The sequence below is a fragment of the Pelodiscus sinensis genome, chromosome 22 (genome assembly GCF_052426305.1).
Source record: "Pelodiscus sinensis isolate ZL-2025 chromosome 22, ASM5242630v1, whole genome shotgun sequence".
Taxonomy (NCBI): domain Eukaryota; kingdom Metazoa; phylum Chordata; order Testudines; family Trionychidae; genus Pelodiscus; species Pelodiscus sinensis.
Window position 1 is genome coordinate 19,803,463 of NC_143073.1, and position 25,908 is coordinate 19,829,370.

The following is a 25,908-nucleotide window of genomic DNA, read 5'->3' on the forward strand; positions in this document are numbered from 1 at the left end:
ACTCAGCAAGGTAACTTACTGTTATTTATATTAAGAGCAGAAGGGAACACACAGGCTGTGTCTAGACTGGCCAGTTTTTCCAGAAAATCAGCTGCTTTTCTGGAAAAACTTGCCAGCTGTCTACACTGGCCACTTGAATTTCCGCAAAAGCACTGACTTCCTACTCTAAGAAATCAGTGCTTTTTGCGGAAATACTATACTGCTCTCATTCGGGCAAAAGTCCCTTTTGCATGAAACTTTTGTGCAAAAGGGCCAGTGTAGACAGCTGAGATTTGTTTTGCACAAAAAAGCCCCAATCGCGAAAATGGCGATCGGGGCTTTTTTGCGCAAAAGCGCGTCTAGATTGGCCACAGATGCTTTTCCGCAAAAAGTGCTTTTGCGGAAAAGCATCCATGCCAATCTAGACGCTCTTTTCTGAAAATGCTTTTAATGGAAAACTTTTCCGTTAAAAGCACTTCTGGAAAATCATGCCAGTCTAGACGTAGCCACAGTCTTTGCTATGAAATCTCATGCTACTTATTACCATCTTCGCCCTAGAATGGGGAGAGTAAAAGGAGTTAGGGAAAGGTGAGCCTCCCAGGTGTGTGCCATGGGTGAGGGGTTCACACTTCAGCTCTCTTGCTCTCCTGCTGATGCACGGCCTGAGTTCGATGCATTTCAACGATGGTGTCTCATTATTGTCCCTGTCTATCAGTTGGGTTCCCTCATAAAACATTTTTTTCTTAATATCCCATAGTAATTTCTCATAATATCTGGCCTATATATCTCTTACACTATACACAGAAGAAAATAGTCCCTCCTCCAAATAAGTTACAAGCTAGTAATTCACCTCCTTTGCTGTGTAGCAGTCAGACGATATGCCTGCAGCATGAAGGCAAGTGGTGTGGTATCAGGAGAGTGGGTCCCAGGCAGTCAGGCTTAGCAGCCCCAGGGGTGGAGTGCAAGTGCCAGAGCCAAGGGGAGATGGAGAACCAGGGCTGAAGGCCAGAGCCGGAGTCAGAGTCTGAATGCCAGAGCCACGCATTGAGACAGAGTCAGACTCAGGAGCAGGAGCAGAGGCTGGAACTAGATTACCAGGAGTCAGGAAGGAAGGAGCAGAGCTGGGACAGGACTGGGTGCTACAGAAGCACAAAGCAGAAGGAGGCCTGCAAAGAGATGAGCACAGGGAGGCAGAGAGTCCCCAACTGCCTTGATTCCAGGCGTAAGAACTGGCCCACTGGCTTGCTCAGCCACTCAGGCAGGATGGGCCATCAGGCAGCCCAGCTGACTTGTAGGGTGTCTTGAGTATTAAGCAGCTGCAGCTGCAGTGCCTTATTCTGCCATCTGGTGCAGTCTAGTGGTGAGAATGCCGCCCTTGGCTGCAACAGAGCAGGGCTCTGGGCTCACCACTGCCTTGGGATCTGATTCTAGACTCCTCACTGCACCCACATACTCACCTACTGTGCGATAAACAGGAGACTGTCCAACAGCCATAGGGAGGTTTTATCACCTCTGCAGCTGGCTGTGTCCAGTTCTAGTGTACACAGCTCAAGAAGGATGTAGCTCAGCTGGAGAGGGTCAGAGAAGACCGGAGCAAATGATGAAAGGATTGGAATCATATCTGCTAGGGACATGCTCAAGGAGCTCGACTGATTCACTTTAACAAAGTGAAGGTTAGGGGTGACTTGATCACAGTATCTACACTGGGACACAGACTGGCTAACCTTGTGAGGAGGGCTTTAAACTAGGTTCGATGGGGACAGGTGAGCAAAGCCCACAGGTAAGTGCTGAATGTGCGGGACTGGGAGATGGGTTGGAAATGGGGGGGACTACGGCCTATAATGGCAAGGAGAAAGGAGGGTCAGGGCACAACAGGGAGGCAAGATCAAATCAGTATCTTAGATGCCTATATACAAATGCGAGAAGTATGGGTAATAAGCAGGAAGAACTGGAATTGCTAACAAATAAATACAACTATGATATCATTGGTATTACAGAAACCTGGTGGGATGGGACGCATGATTGGAATGTTGGTATGGAAGGGTACGGCTTGCTCAGGAAGGACAGACAGGGAAAAAAGGGAGGAGGGGTTGCCTTGTATATTAAAAATGTACACACTTGGACTGAAGTGGAGATGAACGTAGGAGATAGCTGTGTAGAGAGTCTCTGGGTTAAGCTAAAAGGGGTAAAAAATGAGGGTGATGTCATGCTAGGAGTCTACTACAGGCCACCTAGCCAGGTGGAAGAGGTGGATGAGGCCTTTTTTAAACAATTAACAAAACTATCCAAAGCCCAAGATTTGGTGGTGATGCGGGACTTCAACTATCCAGACATATGTTGGGAAACTAACACAGCGGGGCACAGGCTGTCCAATAAGTTTCTGGACTGCATTGGAGACAACTTTCTGTTTCAGAAGGTTGAAAAAGCTACCAGAGGAGAAGCTGTTCTGGATTTGATTTTAACAAATAGGGAGGAACTAGTTGAGAACTTGACAGTATGGGGGACAGAGATCATGAAGTAATAGAGTTCATGATCTTAAGGAAAGGTAGAAGGGAGACCAGCACAACTGAGTTAATGGATTTCAGGAAGGCAGATTTTGATAAGCTCAGAGAACTTGTAGGTAAGGTCCCATGGGAAGCAAGACTGAAGGGAAAAACAACTGAGGAGAGTTGGAAGTATTTCAAAGGGACGTTGTTAAGGGCCCAAAAGCAAACAATTCCGCTGTGTAGGAAAGATAGAAAATATGGCAAAAGACCAGCTTGGCTTAACAAGGAGATCTTGCATGATCTCAAAATAAAAAAGGAGTCATATAAAAAATGGAAACTAGGACAACTAACAAAGGATGAATATAGGCAAGCAACACGGGAATGCAGGGGCAAGATTAGAAAGGCAAAGGCACAAAATGAGATCAAACTAGCTACAGGCATAAAGGGAAACAAGAAGACCTTTTATAAATACATTAAAAGCAAGAGGAAGACCAAGGACAGGGTAGGCCCACTGCTTAGTGAGGAGGGAGAAGCAGTAACAGGAAACTTGGAAATGGCGGAGATGCTCAATGACTTCTTTGTTTCGGTCTTCACCGAGAAGTCTGGAGGTGTGCCTAACGTAGTGAATACAAGCAGAGAGAGGGTAAGTTTAGAAGATAGGATACACGAAGAACAAGTTAAAAATCACTTAGGAAAGTTAGAAGTCAGCAAGTCACTAGGTCCTGATGAAATGCATCCCAGGAAACTCAAGGAGCTGATAGAGGAGGTATCTGAGCCTTTAGCTATGATCTTTGAAAAATCATGGAAGACAGGGGAGATTCCAGAAGACTGGAAAAGGGCAAATATTGTGCCCATCTATAAAAAGGGGAATAAGAACAACCCAGGAAACTACAGACCGGTCAGTTTAACGTCTGTCCCAGGGAAGATAATGGAGCAGGTAATTAAGGAAATCATATGCAAACACTTGGAAGGTAATAAAGTGATAGGGAATAGCCAGCATGGGTTTATGAAGAACAAGTCATGCCAAACTAATCTGTTAGCTTTCTTTGATAGGATAACGAGCCTTGTGGATAAAGGATGTCATATACCTAGACTTTAGTAAGGCATTTGATACGGTCTCGCATGATATTCTTATTGATAAACTAGGCAAATATAACTTAGATAGGGCCACGATAAGGTGGGTGCATAATTGGCTGGATAACTGTAGTCAGAGAGTTGTTGTTAACGGTGCTAAATCCTGCTGGAAAGGGATAACAAGTGGAGTTCCGCAAGGGTCTGTTTTGGGACCCGTACTGTTCAATATCTTCATCAATGATGTAGATATTGGGATAGAGAGTACGCTTATTAAGTTTGCAGATGATACCAAACTGGGTGGGGTTGCAACTTCTTTGGAGGATAGGGACATAATTCAAAATGACCTTAGCAAGTTAGAGAAATGGTCAGAGGTAAACAGGATGAAGTTTAATAAAGAGAAATGCAAAGTTCTCCACTTAGGAAGGAACAATCAGTTCCATACATACAAGATGGGAAGCGACTGTCTAGGAAGGAGCATGGCGGAAAGGTATCTAGGGGTCATCATGGACCACAAGTTGAATATGAGTCAACAGTGTGCTGCTGTTGCAAAAAAAGCAAATATGATTCTAGGTTGTATCAAGAGGTGTGTTGTAAGCAAAACTCGTGAAGTCATTCTGCCGCTCTACTCTGCACTAGTTAGGCCTCAGCTGGAGTACTGTGTCCAGTTCTGGGCGCCACATTTCAAGAAAGATGTGGAGAAATTGGAAAGGGTACAGAGAAGAGCGACAAGAATGATTAAAGGTCTAGAGAACATGACCTATGAAGCCAGGCTTCATGAACTGGGCTTGTTTAGTTTGGAAAAAAGAAGATTAAGGGGGGACATGATAGCGGTTTTCAAATATCTAAAAGGGTGTCACAAGGAGGAAGGCGAAAATTTGTTCCTCTTGGTTTCTGAGGACAGGACAAGGAGTAATGGGCTTAAAGTGCAGTAAGGGAGGTTTAGATTGGACATTAGGAAAAAATTCCTGTCAGGGTGGTAAAATATTGGAATAAATTGCCAAGGGAGGTGGTGGAATCTCCCTCTCTGGAGATATTTAAGAACAGGTTAGATAGACATCTGTCAGGGATGGTGTAGACGGAGCTTGGTCCTGCCTTGAGGGCGGGAGGCTGGACTCGATGACCTCTCGAGATCCCTTCCAGTTCTATGATTCTATGATTCTATGTGTTGGGTTGTGAGGTGAGTGTGGAAGATGATGTGGTTGTGACAGATGCACACAGTGTGTGAGTGACAGAGCTATGCACTGCCCCTTTAGGTAATCAGGGAATGGTCAGACATGGGAGCAGTTGCCCACAAGCTCCCTCCATCCTGAGCCTTGTCGTGCCCCCTCTCTGTAAAGCTGCATTACAGGGGTGAGGGGAGGGAGACACCCTGACATCAGCACCCTTCTCCTCTGTCTCCCCCGATCTGCTGCCTGGTGACCACTGCTCTATACCCATCTCTAGGCTTGAGTCTGACCAACACAGCATAGCCTTGCTGTGTGCCAAATAAGGGAGCCCGTGTGGCGAATTCCAGAGTCAAACCGAGTGCGCTGGATCTCGGTGTTTCCCCAGAACTGAACAAGGGCTCTGGATGAGCCAAGTGGAAAAGGTCTTGGAGTCCAACACTAAGCTAAGGGGAGAGGTAGATACGCTGGAGGGCAGGATAGGGTCCAGAGTGACCTAGACAGATTAGATGATTGAGCCAAAAAAAATCCGATGAGGTTCAACAAGGACAAGTGTAGAGTGCTGCACTTGGGACGGAAGAATCCCAAGCATTGGTCAAGGCTGGGGACCAACTGGCTAAGTAGCAGTTCTGCAGAAAAGGACCTGGGGGTTACAGTGGGTGAGAAGCTAGATATGAGTCAACAGTGTGCCCTTGTAGTCAAAAAGGCAAATGGCATATTAGGTTGCATTAGGAGGAGCATTGCCAGCAGATCTAGAGATGTCATTATTCCCTTTTATTCAGCTCTGGTGAGGCCACACCTGGAGTACTGTGTCCAGTTCTAGGACCCCCACGCCCCATTATAGAAAGGATGTGAACTCATTGGAAAGGATCCAGTGGAGGGCAACCAAAATGATTAGGGGTCTGGAGCACATGACTTATGAGGAGAGACTCAGGGATTTGGGATTGTTTAGTCTGTGGGGGTATGTCTACACTACAAAGTTAGTTCGAACTAACGGACGTTAGTTCGAACTAACTTTAATAGGCGCTACACTAGCGCTCCGCTAGTTCGAATTTGAATCGAACTAGCAGAGCGCTTAGTTCGAACTAGGTAAACCTCATTTTACGAGGATTATGCCTAGTTCGAACTAGCTAGTTCGAATTAAGGGGTGTGTAGCCCCAGGTTTCCTTGGTGGCCACTCTGGCCAACACCAGGGAAACTCTATGCCCCCCTCCCGGCTCCGGACCCCTTAAAGGGGCACGGGCTGGCTACGGTGCCCGTGCCAGGTGCAAGCCTGCCAGCACCCAGCCAGCAGACCCTGCACCTGGCACGGCACAGAGCCACCCACCCGATGTCCCCCAGCCCACCCTCTCTTCCCGGGACCAGGCTGGCGGCTCCCGGGAGCTTGCCCTGGACCGCAAGAGGCGGGCACCTTCCTGGGCTAGTGCAGACATTGTGGACCTCGTCCACAATCTCTGCACTAGGCACAGGAAAGTGGCCGTCTAGGGCAGGAGAGCTGCCAGCCTGGCCACCCAGGAGCAGGTGTGCATGAAAATCAAGGGGGTCCACTGAGACCCCCGACCCTGAGCCCTGAGCTTACAATGGCCGTCCTGGGTCAGCCCAAAGGTCCATCTAGCCCAGTAGCCTGTCTGCCGACAGCGGCCAACCCTAGGGACTCTGGAGGGGATGGACCGAAGACAGTGACCAAGCCATTTGTCTCGTGCCATCCCTCTCCAGCCTTCCACAAACTTTGGGCAGGGACACCACTCCTACCCCCTGGCTAAGACTACTCCATGGACCCAAGCTCCATGACTTGATCTCACTTCCCTTTAAACTCTGTTCTAGTTCTAGCCTTCACAGCCTCCTGCAGCAAGGAGTTCTGCAGGTTAACTATTTGCTTTGTCAAGAACAACTTTCTCTTACTAGTTTGAAGCCTGCTATCCATTCCTTTCCTTTGGTGTCCTCTAGTCCTTCTTTATGGGAACTCATGAAGAACTTTTCTGAATGCACCCTCTCCACCCAACCCCTGCTTTTAGAGACCTCTATCCTGTCCCCCCTCCGTCTCCTCTTTTCTAAGCTGAAAAGTCCCAGTCTCTGTAGCCTTTCTTCATCTGAGACCTGTTCCCAACCCCTGATCATGTAAGTTGCCCTCCCCTCTCCCAGCCTTTCTCTTCCCCTCTCCCACCTCCTTTTCCCAGTCTCCCCCAGTTTTGTTCAATAAAGACAGAGTCAATGTTGGAAGAAATGTTATCTTTATTTTGTACATCAATAAGAAGGGGGGCTAGGGAAGGGTAAGTGGAAGGAGGTGAGGGAGGAATGGGGTACGAGCCCCCGATGGGGAGGACTGGGCTGGCTCTGCGGGCTTCTGGGGGTGGAAGCTCTCCTGCAGCCCCCCGATTGCCCTCTCTCCCCAGATGGCAGCCTGCGGCAAGTGCAGCCGGTCTGATGGCCGAGTGCTGTGATGTGCCCAGTGTGGGTACTCCGGGCACTCCAAGCCAGAACTTCTTTGCAAGCGGGGCACCCCTTAGAACTGTGTGTCCGGGGTGGGGGTCAGGACCCTTTAAGCGCAGCCCTCGGCTAGCCTGAGACAGCATCTCCATGCTCTAAGTCCTCCTCTGATGCCCTGCCGGCACTGCTTCCGGCCATCCTTAAGCCCTGTTCAGAGTCCACTCAATGTGGACTTGCTAGTTCGAATTAGCAAAACGCTAATTCGAACTAGTTTTTAGTTCTAGACGCGTTATTTCGAATTAGCTTAGTTCGAATTAACTAATTCGAACTAAGTTATTTCGAACTAGCGCTGTAGTGTAGACGTACCCTAGGAGAGAAGAGTGAGGGGGGATTTGATAGCAGCCTTCAACTTCCCGAAAGGAGGGTCCAAAGAAATCTTGGAGTCACCATGGATAGTTCTCTGAAGACTTCCATGCAGTGTGCAGCGGCAGTCAATAAAGCAAACAGGATGTTAAGAATCATTAAAAAAGGGATAAAGAATAAGACGGAGAATATCTTATTGCCCTTATATAAATCCATGGTATGCCCACATCTTGAATACTGCATACAGAAGTGGTCTCCTCATCTCAAAAATGATATACTGATATTAGAAAAGGTTCAGAGAAGGGCAACTAAAATGAATAGGGGTTTGGAACGGGTCCCATATGAGGATAGATTAAAGATACTGGAACTTTTCTTCTCAGAAAAGAGGAGACTAAAGGGGGGATATTATAGAGGTATATAAAATCATGACTGGTGTGGAGAAAGTGAATAAGGAAAAGCTATTTACTTGTTCCCATAATATATGAACTAGAAGCCACCAAATGAAACTAATGGTCAGCAGGTTTAAAACAAATAAAAGGAAATTCTTCTCCACACAGTGCATAGTTAATCTGTGGAACTCCTTGCCTGAGGAGGTTGTGAAGTCTAGGACTATAACAGGGTTTAAAAGAGAACAAGATAAATTCATGGAGGTGAAGTCCATAAATGTCTATTAGCCAGGATGGGTAAGGAATGGTCTCCCTAGCCTCTGTTTGTCAGAGAGTGGAGATGGATGGCAGGAGAGAGTTCGCTTGATCATTACCTGTTTGATTCACTCCCTCTGGGACACCTGGCATTAGCCACTGTCAGCATACAGGGTACTGGGCTAGATGGACCTTTGCTCTGACCCAGTATGGCTGTTCTTATGTTCTTATGAGGATGGAGAAAGGTTGTTCACAGTAGTGACGGATGGCAGAACAATTAAATGGTCTCAAGTTACAGTAGGAGAGGTCTAGGGCTGGTTTCTGATTTCTTAAAAGAAAAAAAATCTCATTGAAATTTTTTTTAAATATTTTTTGCAAAACGAATGGGTTTCTCCAACCTGAATTGTTTTGTGTTTTGAAAAATTTCAACAGAAAAATGTAATGTTTTTTCCACTGTTTTCTTGGATTTTTTTTCTCTTCCTTTTTAGTCTTCTTTGTGCTATCATCTTTTTGCTTTGTCTTCCTCAGCTTCCTCTTTATGTTCATTTATTCCTTTTTTATTTGATGTTTTGTTTCAAATTCATGATGTTTTTTGTCCTTCTCACTTAGTTGACTTCAAGTTTGGGTTTCTTTAGGCTGACTCTTATCTTTTTCTGATTCTTTTGGCTCAGTCTTTTTTCTCGTTCATTGCCAGTCATTCTTCTCCTTCATTTTTTTTAGTTTCTTCATGTTTGGTTGTCATCTTCCTTCTTTTCTGTCTTCTTCACGTATGGTCTTTTTCTTTCTTGCGTTTGGTGACATATCTTTGTGTTTCATTTTCTTCATGTTTGTCTTCCGTTGTCCTTGTTTTCAATAGAGGCTGAGTTGCTTTCTTCAGGTCTGGTCTTTTTCACACTTAAGCCTTTTCGTTCTTTTGTCTAGCTTGTATTAGGGCTTTCTCTCTTATGCTTGTGTGACCCTTCTGCCAGATGGGGTTGGCAGCAGCAAGCTCCAGATTCAATATTCAGAACAATAACAATACTCCTAACAATAACATACAGCTTGAGCCCAACCCAATAATCCAGGAAAATGAAACGCTACCCTGGGTGCCTCTCAGAGGCAACACTTCCCTACTTGCGAGCACTGAGGCTACATGTACCAGAGAAATGTTTTAATAAATAGGAGAAAGGAACCTGGCATTAATTTGGGAAAACAAACTAACCATGATTTGACCACTTCTGACTGAGCTAAACTTCCATCCCAGGATACACTGGGGGCAATGTCACTTGCCTCTGTTCTCACCCTGTGGTGCAGAAGTCCAGTAAATAAATGTCCCATTAACAACCAATCCCCTCTCTCTCTGCCATACCCCACTCATGGCAGCTGAAGACCAGAGTTCAGAGGTGTGCGCATGTGAAGCAACACCTTCTCTGCAGCTGCCATGGCAACCGGCTCACAGTTGCTGCCGTTCACTCTGCATTGCTGCCGCCATTGCACCATCATTTACTCTGCTGCTGTCATTCCTTCAGTCACCAGTCTCCCCTGAGGCCATCACCCTCTCCATCCCCAAGGGCCTTGCAGCATCCCCTTCTGCTGCCAGCTCGGCCTCTTGAGGTTCCAGCTAGGGATGTTAAGGACTAGTCGATCAGTTGACTAATCAATTCCCTCCCTTGCTGCTTCTCTGAGATAGAGGCAGTAAATGGTGGGAGGGGGAGGGGGGGAAGAGAGAGGGTACTTCAAAATGGCAGGGCCACACCGTTGTGTGGCGCTGTGCATGTGGCGCCCAGAGTTCACGGAAATGCCATGCTGGAGCCCGGAATTAGCTGGGGAGTCCCCAGCTGACCCCAGCTCCATGTGGCATTTCAAAGTGGCAGTGCAGCATGGAGCCTGGGGACAGTGGGGGACTCAGAGTTCCCCACTGTCCCCAGGCTCCATGCTGCTCTGCCACTTTGAAATGCACTAGAGCCCCTGCTAGGGACTCTTGTGCATTTCAAAGCTGGCACCTGCATGCAGCCCGGGGTCAATGGGACTTCCTGCTGGCCCTGGGCTGCACTCAAATTTCCACATTCCTCCTTTGAAGGGGCCCATGTACATTTCAAAGGAGGAATGTGGAAGTGCCTATCGACTAGTTAACTAACTGCTAGTTAACATCCTTAGTTGCAGCCAGATGCCAGGGATTTCAGCACCCAGCCACCTGAGCACACGATAGGGGAAGCTCATGGCCAGTGCAGGCTGGCAGTCTCTTCCACAGAAACGCTGGCCTACATCAGGTCTAAACGGTGCTTGCTCCTGATTGGTGATTTTGGCCCTATTGCCCACTTAACAAAGCAAAACAAAATAGCTCTCATGGGAGCACAGTTAGCTCTATCTCTAAATAGGTTAATGATATTGTAACAGCTTGTGATCCCTGTGCTGTCAACTGAGGTGCTAAAGATACCTCTGAGCCTCCCTTTTTCTGCCCTTCTGGGCCCTGTTGGCTCCTGTCTTGCTGAGCCAAGCGCCTCCACCTCCTCCAGCATTCACACAGGCAGGATCACCCCATCTGCAGAATGATATAAACTCTGAGATTAGCTCTGGGAGGAGTCATTTTAAGGGACTTACTCCAGCACCCATATGTTCACCCCCTCCCGGAGATATACACCCCAAGTTATATGAATTCACCTCCCCCCTCAATGTGGAGGAAGGTATGAACAGACTCTTGTTACCCCCCTCCCATTAAAAATTGCTTAAAATGGGTTATACTATAAACCAGAAATAAGTTTATTAGCTTTAAAATGTGTATTTTAAGTGGTCAAAGGAGTCTCAAAGAGAGCAAGGCAGATTACTGAGAAAATATTACAAAACATGCAATCTAAACTAGATTCACTACCAAGAATGACTACACATAATAATTTCTCACCCTAATGATTGTTTCAGATAGTTTTTCACAGGCCAGAGGTGTCTTTTCTAACCTGAGTCCAGCAGTTCTTCCCCTGTCAGTTACAGTCATTTTGTTTCCAGATATTTTCAAGTTTCTCTTTGGGATGGGGAGCAGAGATGAAGCCAGTAAAAAGATTGAGTTCCTCCTCCTCCTTCTATAGAATTTCCATAAGACGGGAATCCTTTGTCTGACCCCTTTTCCCCTTTGGAAGAGTTTGGCAATCCTAGATACAGCTTAGAATCTCCTAACCAGGTACAGCATCCTTGGGGGCATAGCAGTGTGGAGCATCTGCAAGAAGGCCAAGCCTATTGATGGTCCATTGCACTAGCCGATTGGCCATCAGCCCTGTCTGACTTTTTCATTGTAGTCTCTGAAGTGTCGGCAGTGGGAGTGACCCAGTGCAGCATTGTGAAATGTCATATTCTTGAGTTCAGATACAAAAATGACGTATGCATACGACTGAGAGGGTCATATTCAGTTGCACCATTATTTACTTTGCTGCTGTTGTTCATTACGCCATCATTCACTCCACCGTCACTCAGACCTTTCCATCACCAATGGCCCTGCATTAACACCTTCTGCTGCCAGGTTCCAACCAAGACACACAGCTTTTCCAATGATGCCTTACACGAGCCACCTTGCCTAACGTAGATTCTCAGTTACATCATATTCATATCACGCATATTTTCATAAAGAATATTGGATGTTTATCACAGGCATGTAAAACTCTTAGGCAAAGCTCATGCCACCTGGCAGGAACACTTGTCCTCACCCTCCTCACTCTCCACTAGGAACTGGCTTCTGAACTTACTGCTCAGTAAGTTCAGTTCAGTTCAGTTCAGTTCAAAGTGACTCCCTGAATCAGGAGTGCATTCAGGCTAAGTGCATTTCTGCTGCTCTTTACTGATACAATCAGGAGAAAAACATTTCATTGCCCCCGCACTCAATAATCAAGTGATTTGAAACCCAGCATCTGCCAAAACTAATCACTGTGGCAACACACCCCTGTCTGCTGTGTAGCTAGGCAGAATGGGTGTGTTCATGCAAACAGAGTCTGGTCCCAATGACTTTCCCCCAAAATTCATCACTAGCTGTCAAGTGAGAGCTCATTCAAACCTTACTTATATTTCATTAGGTCTCTTTTTTGGGTTCTCCCTTCTCTGGGAGGAGAGTAATAATCTAATAGAACCATAGAGCTGGAAGAGACCTCAGAAGGTCATCAAGTCCAGCCCCCTGCCCTAGGCAGGACCAATCCCAACTAAATCAACCCAGCCAGGGCTTTGTTAAGCCGAGACTTAAAAATCTCTAGGGATGGAGACTCCACTACTTCCCTAGGTAACCCATTCCAGTGCTTCACCACTCTCCTGGTGAAATAGTTTTTCATAATATCCAACCTGGACCTCTCCCACCGCAACTTGAGACCATTGCTCCTTGTTCTGCCATCTGTCACTACTGAGAACAGCCTCTCTCCATCCTATTTGGAACCTCCCTTCAGGAAGTTGAAGGCTGCTATCAAATCCCCCCTCACTGTTCTCTTCTGCAGACTAAACAGACCCAACTCCCTCAGCCTCTCCTCATAAGTCATATGCTCCAGCCCCCTAATCATTTTGGTTGCCCTCCACTGGACCCTCTCCAATGCGTCCACATCCTTTTTGTAGTGGGGAGGCCAGAACTGGACACAATACTCCAGATGTGGCCTCACCAGAGCCGAATAAAGGGGAATAATGACATCTCTGGATCTGCTGGCAATGCTCCTCCTAATGGTTACAGCAAAGGCAGAGCCATAGTCCAATGTGGGCCCGGGGCCAGAACATCCCCCCCCCAAAGGCAAGTTCTTATTATAAAAAGCAAATGGGAGCCATCTGGGAGTTGCTTAGTCTGCTTAGGCCTAGTACCAGCTCTGAGCAGAGGGGTCTGGAAGACAAGGCTGCTGGTTTCTATTTTTAAGTCTATATGGAATGTGAGGTCTAGGTTGAACCAAGAGGGTCTGAGAATCAGAACTTCAGCATTTGGCTCCCACCTCTGGTAGGTGAGGAGGGTCTCTTACTCTGCGAACATTGGGACAATGGGGTTCATGGGGGGTGTCTGAGTTTCTTCCTTAACCCACAAACTGTTGCTTTCAGGTCTTTGCAGAGCGAGTGTCCGTGGCAAAGAATTCCTTACGGTCTTCACACAAAACTATGTCAAAAGTGTCAGAGCAGATTGCAAGCTGCTTGTCACTGGTTACCACACTTCCACTATGGTTACTGTGATGGTGAACAAGGGTACATTCCGGAGCGTGACACCTGTTGGAGCAGGACAGACGGTGACAGTGCAGATCCCAGCCTCTGTAGAGATGTTTGGCAGCACAACATCCGCTAGCACCATCCTGATTCGGGCTGACAAAGAGATCTCTGTCCTGTCTGTTAACTCAAAACCCAATTCCATTGATACCACTGTCGTGTACCCCACTGACAAGCTGGGAACTATATATTACATTGTAACGCCACCTAGTAAACATTCAAACGTCTTCAGAGAGTTTGCTGTCATAGCAGGGCTGGCTCCCACTTCAGTAGATATTTATCTGAAAGGGGCTGTGGTGTTCAAAGGACAGCGCTATTCTGCTGGGAGTAAACTCACTGTAGCCCTTGCTCCCTACCAAGCCTTGCAGCTGCAAAGCTCTGCGGATTTATCCGGTACCAAGATCGAGTCTCGGGAACATGTGGCCGTTTTGAGCGGGAACACCTGTGCTGCCCAAAACACCGCTTGTGATTATGTTGTTGAACAGCTGCTGCCGGTCTCCAGCTGGGGCACCAGGTACATCGTGCCTCCTGTGTCCTTCCAGTCCAGATTTGACACTGCCTACATCGTTGCTTCTCAAAACACTCTCATTGACTATCAGTCAGGGCCCACATCAGCTTCTCGCAATATGGTAGCCGGGCAGATAGTCATGTTTGAAATCCGAGTTTCTCACCCACTGTACATCTCTGCTAACGCCGGAATCCAGGTTCTTCTCTTTTTCACTGGTGCTAAACATAGGAAATCCACGTATGACCCATTCTTCATCAACATCCCACCCATCACTAGCTACTGCCAGTCCTACCATATTGAAGGGATGAAAGACTTTGAGAACCATGTGCTGATCATAGTGAAAAGCTCAGAGTCCACCAGGATCACTGCTGATCAGAGAGCCACACAGAATGTGCAGTGGAGACAGATCCCTGGCACAGAATATTCTTATGGACAGTACTTCTTCGGCACAGGGACTGGGGCACATTCCATACAGCACCCGAACTCTCCCTTTGGTTTGCTGAGCTTTGGAGTGAATCAGTATGGTGGATATGGCTCATCAGGCATTTCTGCATGCGGTAAGTCGTTCTGGGATGTATATAAAATCCAGCTCTGCTCCCCCAGAAATCCCCCTTAGAATGGGATGTGACAACATATATATTCAAAGAGGCTGCACATAGCCTGAGAACCAGCCCTCTCTCCTTTGTTTATCAGCCCCTCTCACCCTGCACAGAGCACCTAGCACTTGTAAAAGTGCACTGCGAACAAACAGAGTACATGGTGTAAGTGAGTTCTTGTACAATTGCCTTGTTGAATCTTTCTAGGTAACCCGACTCCATCCTGCAGCACTGTTCAATGCAGGAAGAAAGAGACATGTCAGATTGTCAATGGCTATCCAGTATGTGTGCCTAAGTCCGAATCCACCTGCTGGGCTCAGGGGGACCCACATTATCACACCTTCGATGGGCAGAATTTCGACTTCATGGGCACCTGCACCTACACCATCGCCAAGACCTGTGGCCCAGACTCAACTCTCCCGCCATTCAGTATCAAGGCCAAGAATGACAACAGGGGCAACACACGTGTCTCCTATGTTGGTCATGTGACGGTTGAGGTCTATAATGTCACTGTCTCAGTGGTCCGATATGATACAGGGTTCGTGAGGGTAAGAGAGCAAAATGAATACTGATACTGTGTTTTCTGTTCATGTTTTATGGGTGAATTTGGTGATGCTACCATGAAACCACGTCTGCTAGAGACGGCTGCTGCAAAAATTTACTATAGAGATTCATACTTGTAGATCTGAAAAGCAATTCACCTGCTGTTCTCACCCTGCTCTACAATGTCCCTCAGTCCTGACCAACCCCAGTGCTTGGCGCCCCACATACACACAGCTCCACTGGTGCTCTTTAATCCAGATCCACAGTCTCCCCCTGCCCTCTATACCAGCTCTGGGATTCCTCACCATGCCTGCATCGTTCAGCTTTGCAGCTCTCTACTCTGCCTTCAGCAGAGCATATCAAGCCATGTGGTGGCTTTGTATGGAAAAATCTGTGGTGGAGATTTCATGGCTCACTTGGGTGTGCAGGTACATAGCCGCTGGGCTCCTGTTGGTGGCAAAGTCCCCTAGTTAATTTTGCAAATCTCAACCTATCATCATTTATTACTTGTACTGCAGTGGCATATAGCAACTTCAGCGCAGGGCCAGAAAGTCCCTCACTGTGCCAGATTCCTTGGGGTAAGGCACCCAAACCAATGTCCGTTTCCTGTGTTTCCCTTCCTAGGTGAATGCCCAGCGGTCCCGCCTGCCCATCTCTCTGCTTGAGGGGAAACTGAAGGTGTATCAGAGCGGGGGCTCTGTGGTCATCCACACTGACTTCTCTCTGAGGGTCTCCTATGACTGGAACAGCTACCTGGTGGTGAAGCTCTCCAGCAGCTTCTCAGATAGCGTGTGTGGCCTCTGTGGCAACTACAATGGGGACCCCGGAGATGACTTTGCCACCCCGGCCGGGGTGCTGGCTGCCAGCCCCATTGAATTTGGGAGGAGCTGGAAGGTGGAGGACGGGGACAGGTTCTGCTGGGACAACTGCCATGGGCAGTGCAAGAGCTGTTCCCCGGAGCAGGTTGGCAGGTACAAAGCGGAGCCCTTCTGTGGCTGGATCACCAAAGGGGCGGGCGGCCCCTTCAGCCGATGCCACTCCATGATCGACCCCAAAATCTACCTGGACAACTGTGTCTATGACCTGTGCATGAACGACGGGCGGAAGGAGATGCTGTGCCAGGCGCTGACGAGCTACGCCGATGCCTGCCGGGCCGAGGGCGCTGCCGTCTCTGACTGGAGGACTCCCACAGGGTGCTGTGAGTACATCCTGGGTGACAAATGGAAGCTGCCTCATGAGTTAATGACAGCAGGTTTTAATAGCAGAGTTTGAAGTAAATGTCGAACAGACCCCCAGGTCTAAAGAGCCTAAAGAGATTTGTAGAACTGCATGGAAAATATGGAGGCGGAGGGGTAGCATGGATGTGGTAGGACTGCACAGATAGGTGTGTCATGCCTTTGGAATGGCACCATGAGAACTGATCACTCTGTAGCACACCTCTGTGTAGTGGTGCCCAGCTGTTTCTGTTGAACAGCTCAGTCTCCTTTTCATAGCTGCACTGTTTGTTAGGTACCTAGAAATAAACAATAATGAGATGGTTCCAGTTCTGGGCACCACATTTCAGGAAAGATGTGGATAAATTGGAGATAAGTGGAGACAATGATTAAAGGTCTAGAGGACATGACCTGTGAGGGAAGATTGAAAGAACAGGGCTTGTTAAGTCTGGAAAAGAGAAGACTGAGAGGGGACATGATAACAGATTTCAAGCACATAACAAGATGTTACAAGGAGGAGAGAGAAAATGATTCTCTTCAGTATCTGAGGATAGGACAAGAAGCAGTGGGATAAATTGCAGCAAGGGAGGTTTGAGTTGGACATTAGGAAAAACTTCCTGACAGGAATAAATTGCCTAGGGAGGCTGTGAAATGTTTAAGAGCAGGTTAGATAAACATCTGTCAGGGTATGTCTACACTAGTCCCCTAGTTTGAACCAGGAGGAGTAACAGGTAATTCGAACTAAGGACTTAGTTCGAATTACCGTTTAACTGCCACGTGTAGCCGTGGGCAGTTAGTCCAGACTAGTAGCATTTAAAAATGGCAACCAGACAGGAACATGCAAATAAAGCCCGGGATATTTAAATCCCGGGCTTCATTTGCAAGTTTGAATGCCTACATTAGCCTCCCTAGTTCGAACTAGGGGGCTAGTGTTGACATACCCTTAGGGATGGTTTAGATGGTGCTTGGTCCTGCCATGGGGGCAGGAGACTGGACTTGATGACCTCTCGAGAGTCCTTCGAGTTCTAGTGTTCTATGATTCTATGATTCTTTGATTTCAGCAGAGATTCCAACCTCAGCCTTGGCTGTTGAGGGAATTTGAAAATCGGCCAAAGCAAATAAATAAAGAGACAGGAAATGAAATAAGAAGGAGACAGTCAAAGCTCTGCCTGTACAAAGCTTGGCTAACTGATGTCTTAGGCCTGATCTATGCCAGAAACATTCTGGTATAATAATGGAAATGTGGACTTTGTTCCCTTGTGATATTTTAATATTAGCAACAACCTTAGAGTAGACTCAATTATACCAACAAACACAGCGACTTAGGACCACAAGGGTCTTTGTGGATCATCGCATTCAGTTCCTCCTCTTACAGCTATCCCATCATACAATCCCATTCATAAAGCTATCAAACTCCACCTTCAAATTACTTAGGTTCTTTACCCAACTGCTCCTATTACAAATCTGTTTGAGAACCTCACTCTGCACGGATGGTTAGAAACCTTCTAATTTCAAGTCTAAACTGATTCATGGACAGTTTAGCCCAGTGATGGACAACCTAGCCTAGTGAGTGGCCATATGACCAGCCCTCCTTGATTTCAGTGAGTCACAAGACTGTTGTAACCAAAACAGTCTCCCAGGATAGGGTAGCTTTGCAAAAGCACTTGTGCACCTAGAATTTGCTGGGTATGTTGACTGAATCGTAGCAGCAATTTGATTGGATGACGAGGGAACGCACAGCTCTCACTGTCAATATTGTGTGAAATCAGCACGCATCTCATTTCACATAGTCTTGCTTTATATGTGTGTCACTTTAGTAATTCCAGTAGGAAAAAACCCAACATGGACAAAAACCAGGGGAATTTGGCAACCCTGCGTGTGGGCAACAGTAAACAAAACATCTCGCAGGCCACACACAGAACCCCGATGGGCTGCATGTGGCCTGTGGGATGCAGGTTGCCCCACCACTGGTCTGGCCTCCTTTATCCTTGTGCCAATCTTTTGTTTAAATGCCTCTTCCCCCTCAGGTGTTTGCCTCAACGTATTTATGGAGAGCGATCACATCCCCTCCATTTGCCACATTAAATGAGCCAAGCTCTTTTAGTCTACCCTTCTTACAGCAGGCTCTCCGTTCCCCTGCCATCCTATGAGCCCCTCTCTGCTCCTGCCCCAGGCTGAGTTGATCTTTCTTGAACATGGGTGACGCCGGCTGGAAATAGCAAAGCCCTTTTGCCATCACAGCTTAACGCACTGGGGAAATGGCGGGTGCTAGATCCACATAGGAACTCATTTGCTGGTATGAGCAGTGTCCCACGCGGCAGTTTGCTGCTATAGCTCTATGCCTTGAGCATGCAGAGCAGGCAGAAGCAGTGGACAGAGAAGCCGCTCAGAAGTTCAGAGGTGAGACGCAGGGTGGGAATGTTCACGCGAGTCCCAGTGGCGTGTAACGGGAGATGGTGAAGGGAAAGGAAAATGATGAGGTCTGTCAGCCTGCAGAATCACCTTCTCCAGTGGAGGGGGGAGCCCCATTTCCTCTATCTTGTAAAGGGAGATTGGGCCAAGCCCTGGATCGGGGCTGTGACATCCCCTGTTCTATGGGTTAGAGCTCACTGCAGATCCAGGAATACCGCAAGAGGCTGCTCTAGATGCAGAATTTCCCACTGCCCCCCAGACCTGTACCAAATGGTTTCATGCTACTGGGGAGCACTATTCCCAGTGACCTCAGTGTCCTTCTGTCCTTCTGACAGCTCTGCCCTGCCCTGAGAACAGCCAGTATAATGCTTGTGGCTCTGCGTGTCCTGCCACCTGCAATGACCGAGTGGCCCCTAAGAACTGCTCCTTGCCCTGCGTGGAGACCTGCCAGTGCCACGAGGGTTTCGTGCTGGATGCCGGGAGGTGCATTATCCAGACCGGATGTGGGTGTGAGTTTGAGGCCCGCCTCTACGCGCCCGGGGAGCAGTTCTGGGGAGATGGTGCCTGCACGAGACGCTGTGTCTGTGACCCGCAAACCAGGAGGGCAAGCTGCCACGTCGCAGGGTGCCGGGCCGGGGAGCAGTGCCAGGTGCAGAACGGCATCCAGGACTGCTACCCCACAAGCTATGGAACCTGCTCAGCTTCGGGGGACCCCCACTACATCAGCTTTGATGGGAAGAAGTTTGACTTCCAGGGCACCTGCCTGTATCAGTTCTCTGGGCTGTGCAACAAGAGCCAGGACCTGGTGGATTTTCAGGTCCTTGTTCAGAACGATCATCGGGGCAGCCGCGTCGTGTCCTTCACCAAAGTCGTGCAAATCAAAATCTATGAGGTCGACATTGTGATCAGAAGGGAAAACCCCGGCAGAGTCCTGGTGAGTTTATCAAACCATTCTTCCCTTTCCTGGTTGGTCTTCAGACCTGTTTTCCTTTGCCATCTTCCTCAAAAGTGCCCCACCTCTTCTCCTGAACTCTCGCCTCTGCCCCGCCTCTTCTCCTGAGTTCCCACTCCTTCCCCCCTCATCTCCTGAGGCCCTGCCCATCCTGCTTCTTCTCCTGAGGTTCTGCTCCTGCCTCACCTCTTCTCCAAGGCCCCATCCCTTGCACTCTCATACAGCCCCTCCCCCATTGCTTACTGCTTTCCCCGGTCAACTCCAGCATGAGCAGCCCCAAGGGACTTGCAACCTCTCCTGCAGACGGCTGCCTGGTGAGATGAGCAGCCCTGCTGGTGAGCTAGGACACAGCCCTCCTGCACGGCAACCTTTTGCTTCCCTGTGACCTGCCTGTCCATTCCAGGGCCCAGCAGCCCTCTTCTCCCCAAGGTGAGCCCTTAGCGCGCAGCTGGGGAAAGCACTGGCTGGTGAGGAAGCTCGTGTTCCTTCCCTCACAGGCGATGTTCCGTATCTGCTGGGAATCTCGTAGCCTGCTCATGGGGGGCACTGCACTCTGTCCTTTGCTGCAGCTCCTCCAAGGGGCCACCTGAGCCGGTGCCACAAGAGCTGCCTCTTCCCCCGCCCGTGATAACCTACCGTTCATGTGTGGCCAGCATAGCTGAGCACTGCCAGGTCCCCCCTCAGAGTGGACTCTCCAGTCAAACCCTGGGCACCTGGCAGCTCAGCTTAGTTCCCCCAGCCCAGACACAATTGTAGGTGGATAATCATCCCAAGCTCAGTGTCGGCATTGTTGCCCAAACGGGGCCTTCTCCATGTCCGTCGGCCTGGCTCGCTGAGCTGAGGCAGGTGTGGAACGTGTGCCTCACAGACATTTCTAAATCTGTCTCTCTCCCACAGTGGGGCAAAAAGCTGAAATGTGGAACTTTGACATCCTGGTGCCTTCGAGTCAATCAGACATGTCAAGCCCCTCCAAGAGAAATGCTTTGCTCCAGTTTGCTGAGCTACCGTTCAACATAATCTTGATTCCCTACTGCCTGAGAGGAGCTGTAGCTCCTGACACCATTTGTTCCCAGGGGACTGTAGCTGAAGTAGGCTCATGTGATCCCCAGAAGCTGAAGGCAGTGGATTTCTATTACAGGAAGCCCAGCCCGTCTGTGAGCATGGGGAGTGGAACTACAACTCCCATAAGGCAATGCACAGCAGGGACCAGACTCTTCATTTCTTTTTAACTGATTTACAGTGAAACCTTGTGGGTCAGTTAAAAAATGAAATATTCCAGTTCAGGTCCCACTGACCTACAATGAATGTTTCATTGTGGTGTTTCCCCTCTGAAAAATGGAACATTTTCAGCAAAATAAAAATTTTCTGTTCTAAATTTTAAAGTTTCAGAAACTGCATAATCTGCTGCAAAATCCTCCCTTCAGGGGAAAGCCAACCCCCATGGCTTGCAAGTCATTTCCCCTCAGATTCATGACCTTTCTCTGGCACTGCCATTGTACCCACAGGCCTGCTGACAGGCAGCATGTTGGCAGGCAGAGGGAGCACCTGCCCCGGCGCCTGGTGATTCCACAGAGCCCGGAGCCCTCAGCCCTTTCAGTCGCCATGGCAGTGCCCTGCAGCGCAATCCAGGCCATGCTAGGACAGCAGGGGGAGCCTGGTGCGCTCAGGGTGGCGCTGAGTCTGGCTCTCCTGTCCCTGCCGCTTCTGCCTGAGGCCCCGTCCCTTCTGGGAGCACAGTCAGTCCAACACATGCACCTTTCCCAGGGTCCAGCCCGGCTGTTGCCTTCCCTGTGTATCCTCATCTCTTATTCTTCTCGCTCCATCCCCGGTCCCGGCGCAGTGGGTCTATTTGGAAGACTGGCATAAGCAATTTTAATCAGATGTTCTGGGGACAAAATGGTGGCAGTTTTCACAAATGTTTGGTTTTGGAATCAATACAAATTCTAAAACACCCCAAGCCCCTTTATCCTGCTACAGGAAATGGAAACATAGTTTAAAAGCCTTTTTTAAAAAGGGAAAATAAAAACTGACCAAAGTGGAAGCGACTACAGAATTCACCCTCTGGGTTTCTCTTCAGTCAGCTCGACTGTGAAAGTTCTTTAGGGAAGCAGGTTCTGCAGGTTCAAAGCTCCTTGCCCAGTGTCAAACCGTTCTCACTGACCCTTTGGCCCCTACTCCCAGGTGAATGGCGTGCTGACCAACCTACCGTACAGCCACAACAGCAGCAAGATCTCCATGTACCGGAGGGGGCAGGAAGCAGTGATCCAGAGCGACTTCGGTCTCACCGTCACCTTTGACTGGCAGAGCCGGATCACCGTCTCTGCGCCAAGCAGCTACGCCGGCGCCCTGTGCGGACTCTGCGGGAACTTGAATGGGGACAAGGGAGATGACTTGACCATGAGGGGTGGCAGGTTGGCCCCAAACCCAACGGCCTTTGGGCAGAGCTGGAAGGTGGCGGATATCCCTGGCTGTGCGGAGGTTGCCAAGGAAGAGTGCTCAGATCTAGCAGCTGTGGAGAGACGCCAACGAGGAGTAAGTCAGGAGTGCGGGCTCCTCCTAGACAAGAGCGGCCCCTTCCGAGAGTGTCACAGCAAAGTCGACCCGCAGGGCTACTTCCAAGACTGCGTGTACGACTATTGCTTCTTCCAAGGCCGACAAGCTGTGACATGCCAGCTTCTCACCAGCTACGCCGCAGCCTGCCAGGCCGCCGGGGCGGCTGTCTCTGCCTGGAGGAACAGCTCCTTCTGCAGTAAGTGCGAGCAGCTTGGCACCGCCTGCAGGGCTGAAGGGAGAAAAAGCGGCGTGTGTGGTTGGGGCAAAGACGAGCTGATGGGTGGTCTGGGAAGGGGATTTGAGATGTTTCTGCCATAGCAGTAACAGGCTCCAACCCAGCCCAGGGAGGGGGGACTGTCAGGTTCGGGGTGGGCATAGGAAAGGCTGTGGGGCTTCTCCTTTCCAGGGGACATCAGCTGTGACATGGCCCTAAGACAGGGGAACTAGCTGGCTCAGGGGCGGGCGACTGGACTACAGAGTCTGTCCCCTGGAGGGTGTGAATTCCAACCCAGGCTCTGCGGGGGCGAGAAGTTGACTCGGTGCGGCTGGCTCAGGGAATGGGAAATGGGCCAGGATTTCCTAGGGGGTGGGTCTCGTGAAGGTCCTCACTGGGAAGTGAGCCCGTCCCGGAGCTCAGGCCAATCACTGGAACTCACCCGAGCTCAAGAGCTGAGCGGGCCGTGGAGACGGGGCTCCCCTGTGCCAAGGGGCCGGCAAGGGCACATTGACTGGGCACAGCAGGACACGTCCCACACTGCCCCCCCCCAGCTCCTCTCCTCCAGCCAGTGCCCGGTGGCGTTTCCCAGCCCCGTCTCCTTTCCTCTGTGTGGGATGCTAACGCCGGTTGTTCCACTGCCAGGTGTCTCCTGTGCACCAAACAGCCACTACGAGGTCTGCGCCCGGGGCTGCCAGTCGACCTGCAGCAGCCTCTTGGCCCCGGTTCAGTGCTCGGCTCAGTGCTGGGAGGGCTGCGTGTGCGACGAGGGCTTTGTGCTGAGTGGCGACGAGTGCGTCCCTATGTCCCAGTGTGGGTGCCTGCACCAGGGACGTTATTATAAGGCTGGGGAGACCTTCCACCCAACGTGCCAGGAGCAGTGTGTGTGCCGGGCCGGCGGAGACGTTGTGTGCACGGGGCTGTCCTGCCGCCCTAATGAGGAGTGCAAGCTGGTGAACGGCGTCCGGAAATGCCGCCCTGTCGGATCCGCAACGTGTACTGCTGCCGGAGACCCCCACTACATCTCCTTCGACGGGGTCGCCTTCGACTTCCAAGGCACCTGCACCTACATCCTGGCCAAGACCTGCGCGGACACCGGGAACCTGACCTCCTTCGCCGTGAAGGTGGAGAACGTGCCCTGGGGCAACGGCAGGGTGTCCGTCACCAGGCTGGTGTCCGTGGAGGTCTACGGGCTCACGCTCACCCTGCTGCAGAACCGGAAGGGGCTCGTCATGGTAAGTTCTGCCGACGATGGGGCCGAACCCTGCCATGGCAATGCAAGGGCCACTTGTCCCACAGGTCAGTCATTCCAATTAATTCCCAGTAGGACTCAGGGTCTGATGGTGACCATGCTGACACCACAGGCCTTTGGGTTTCCCTGGTAAAGTGAGACCAGAATCCAGCGCCCACCCCAGTGCAGCCAGTGGATGAGTCAACATTAACCCCAGAAAGCTGAGATCAGAATCCTGCCCTGAGCCCCTTACACTGAGCAAAGTGACTCAGGATTTACCTTGGACTCTAGGAGATCAGACTCTGCCCTAACGTAACTGAGTTCAGTGGAGTCACTACAGATTTGCCCAGCCGTCACTGGGACCCTCCCTTGTGTCCCTAACCCAGCCCTGCAGCACCCCTACCCCTGCCCAAGGGAACGCTCTGTCTCTCCCAGGTGGACGGGGTCTCCCACAACCTGCCTGTGGTCGTGGCCGAGGGGCAGCTCCAAGCATATCAGCACGGCGGGAACGTGCTGGTGCAAACGGACTTCGGCCTCACCGTGAGCTACGACCTGGTTTACCAGGCCAGAGTCACCGTCCCAGGGAACTACCAGGGGCAGATGTGTGGCTTGTGCGGGAACTACAACGGGCGCCGGGACGACGAGTTCCTGCTCCCCGGTGGCAGGCTGGCCCCTAACGTGGCGGCGTTCGGGTCGGCCTGGAAAGTCCCGGTCCCGGGGGCAGCCTGCGAGGACGGATGCAGTGGGAACAGCTGCCCGGTTTGTGAGGAGAGGAAGAAGGACGTCTTCAAACAGCGCCACTACTGCGGGGTGCTCACGGCCCCTGACGGCCCCTTCGCCGCCTGCCACGGCACGGTCAGCCCCAGCGTGTATTTCAACAACTGCCTTTATGACGTGTGCCTGGCCAACGGGGACTCCCCGGTCCTGTGCCAGAGCATCCACAGCTACGTGACGGCCTGCCAGGAGGCTGGGGCCTCCATCCAGCCCTGGAGGAGCGCCTCCTTCTGCCGTAAGTGCCGGGATGCCTCACCCTCTGGGGCAGGGGCAGTGATTCTGGGTAGCTCATGCCAGGCCACTGGGCTACTTCTGAGATGCCTTTGGGTGGGAACCAGCAACTTCAAGTTCCGCTCTAAGGGGGCCCTGGGTCTCTCGTCCCGTCTCCTCTCCCGGATGTCTGTACCTACAGCCCATGGGGTGAGATCTCCCCCCCCATCCAGTGCTTCTCTCTCTGTTTCAGCTCTGCGCTGCCCGGCCCACAGCCACTACGAGGTGTGCGCCGACCTGTGCAGCACCACCTGCACCAGGCTCACCGACACCAGGAAGTGCCCAATCACCTGCGCCGAAGGCTGCCAGTGCGACGATGGCTTCCTCTTCGATGGCCAGGGCTGCGTGGCCCAGCAGGGCTGTGGGTGCTTCAGCAACGGGAAATATTACAAGGTACCGCCCCCTGCAGGGGTGTTAACACCCACCTGCTCGCCTCCTCCATGCCCTGCTCCCATCAGCCACGTGGGACCAGACTGTTGTGACTTGCCATTGGCCAATGCCCGAATCTCAGTGGAAAGACAAAAGGCACTGATGGGGCAAGGCTGGTTCCATGATCCCTGTATCCGGGGGGAGTTGGATCTAGTGGCTAGAGCAGGGTGGCTGGGAATCTCATGGGTTAAAGCAAAAGGAAGTGGTGAGCCAGGACTCCTGGCTCTGGGAGGAGGGTGGATCTGTGTCCAATGAAGTCAGAGATTGTAGCTTGGCTTTTGATCAGGGACCTGACAGTCAAAGATCAGAAAAGAGCAAGGGAGTTGGGAGCCCAGCCCCGAGTTCGGTTCCTGGCTCTGGAGAAGAGCGAGTGAGAGCAGGGGGCTGAGAGCCAGGCTGTGATTTCTGTGCCTGTGTCTGGGCTACGCAGAACTGAACATCTAGGCTACGTCTACACTGGCCCCTCTTCCGGAAGGGGCATGTAAATTTCAGCAGTCGTCGTAGGGAAATCCGCGGGGGATTTAAATATCCCCCGCGGCATTTAAATAAAAATGTCCGCCGCTTTTTTCCGGCTTTTAAAAAAGCCGGAAAAGAGCGTCTAGACTGGTCCCGATCCTCCGGAAAAAGTGCCCTTTTCCGGAGGCTCTTATTCTTACTTCAAAGAATAAGAGCCTCCGGAAAAGGGCACTTTTTCCGGAGGATCGGGACCAGTCTAGACGCTCTTTTCCGGCTTTTTTAAAAGCCGGAAAAAAGCGGCGGACATTTTTATTTAAATGCCGCGGGGGATATTTAAATCCCCCGCGGATTTCCCTACGACGACTGCTGAAATTTACATGCCCCTTCCGGAAGAGGGGCCAGTGTAGACGTAGCCCTACCCCCTCCAAAGCGCTGTTTGCCC

At 50.3% G+C, this 25,908-nt stretch overlaps 2 protein-coding genes across 3 annotated transcripts in view; one reads left to right on the forward strand and one right to left on the reverse strand.

The window, feature by feature from the left end:
* The window catches only part of LOC102447923 (sushi, nidogen and EGF-like domain-containing protein 1), a 68,332-nt gene that overhangs the window by 39,432 nt on the left and 2,992 nt on the right, over positions 1-25,908 (reverse strand). The window contains exon 1 of one of the 2 annotated variants that reach the window (XM_075907498.2): positions 21,746-21,878. The exons of the other annotated variant lie outside the window; for it this stretch is intronic. The gene's annotated coding sequence lies outside the window, so the exon portion shown is untranslated. Of the gene's footprint in view, positions 1-21,745; positions 21,879-25,908 lie in introns of those variants that run through there. 2 annotated transcript variants of the gene reach the window in all.
* LOC102450492 (IgGFc-binding protein-like) overlaps positions 12,986-25,908 on the forward strand; it is a 30,472-nt gene continuing 17,549 nt past the window's right edge. Inside the window, exons 1-9 of the mRNA XM_075908266.2 lie at positions 12,986-12,992; positions 13,156-14,379; positions 14,626-14,966; positions 15,586-16,159; positions 18,923-19,521; positions 21,721-22,288; positions 22,952-23,541; positions 23,973-24,546; positions 24,775-24,974. Of these exons, the coding sequence (XP_075764381.2) occupies positions 12,986-12,992; positions 13,156-14,379; positions 14,626-14,966; positions 15,586-16,159; positions 18,923-19,521; positions 21,721-22,288; positions 22,952-23,541; positions 23,973-24,546; positions 24,775-24,974 (4,677 nt within the window). The remainder of the gene's footprint in view (positions 12,993-13,155; positions 14,380-14,625; positions 14,967-15,585; positions 16,160-18,922; positions 19,522-21,720; positions 22,289-22,951; positions 23,542-23,972; positions 24,547-24,774; positions 24,975-25,908) is intronic.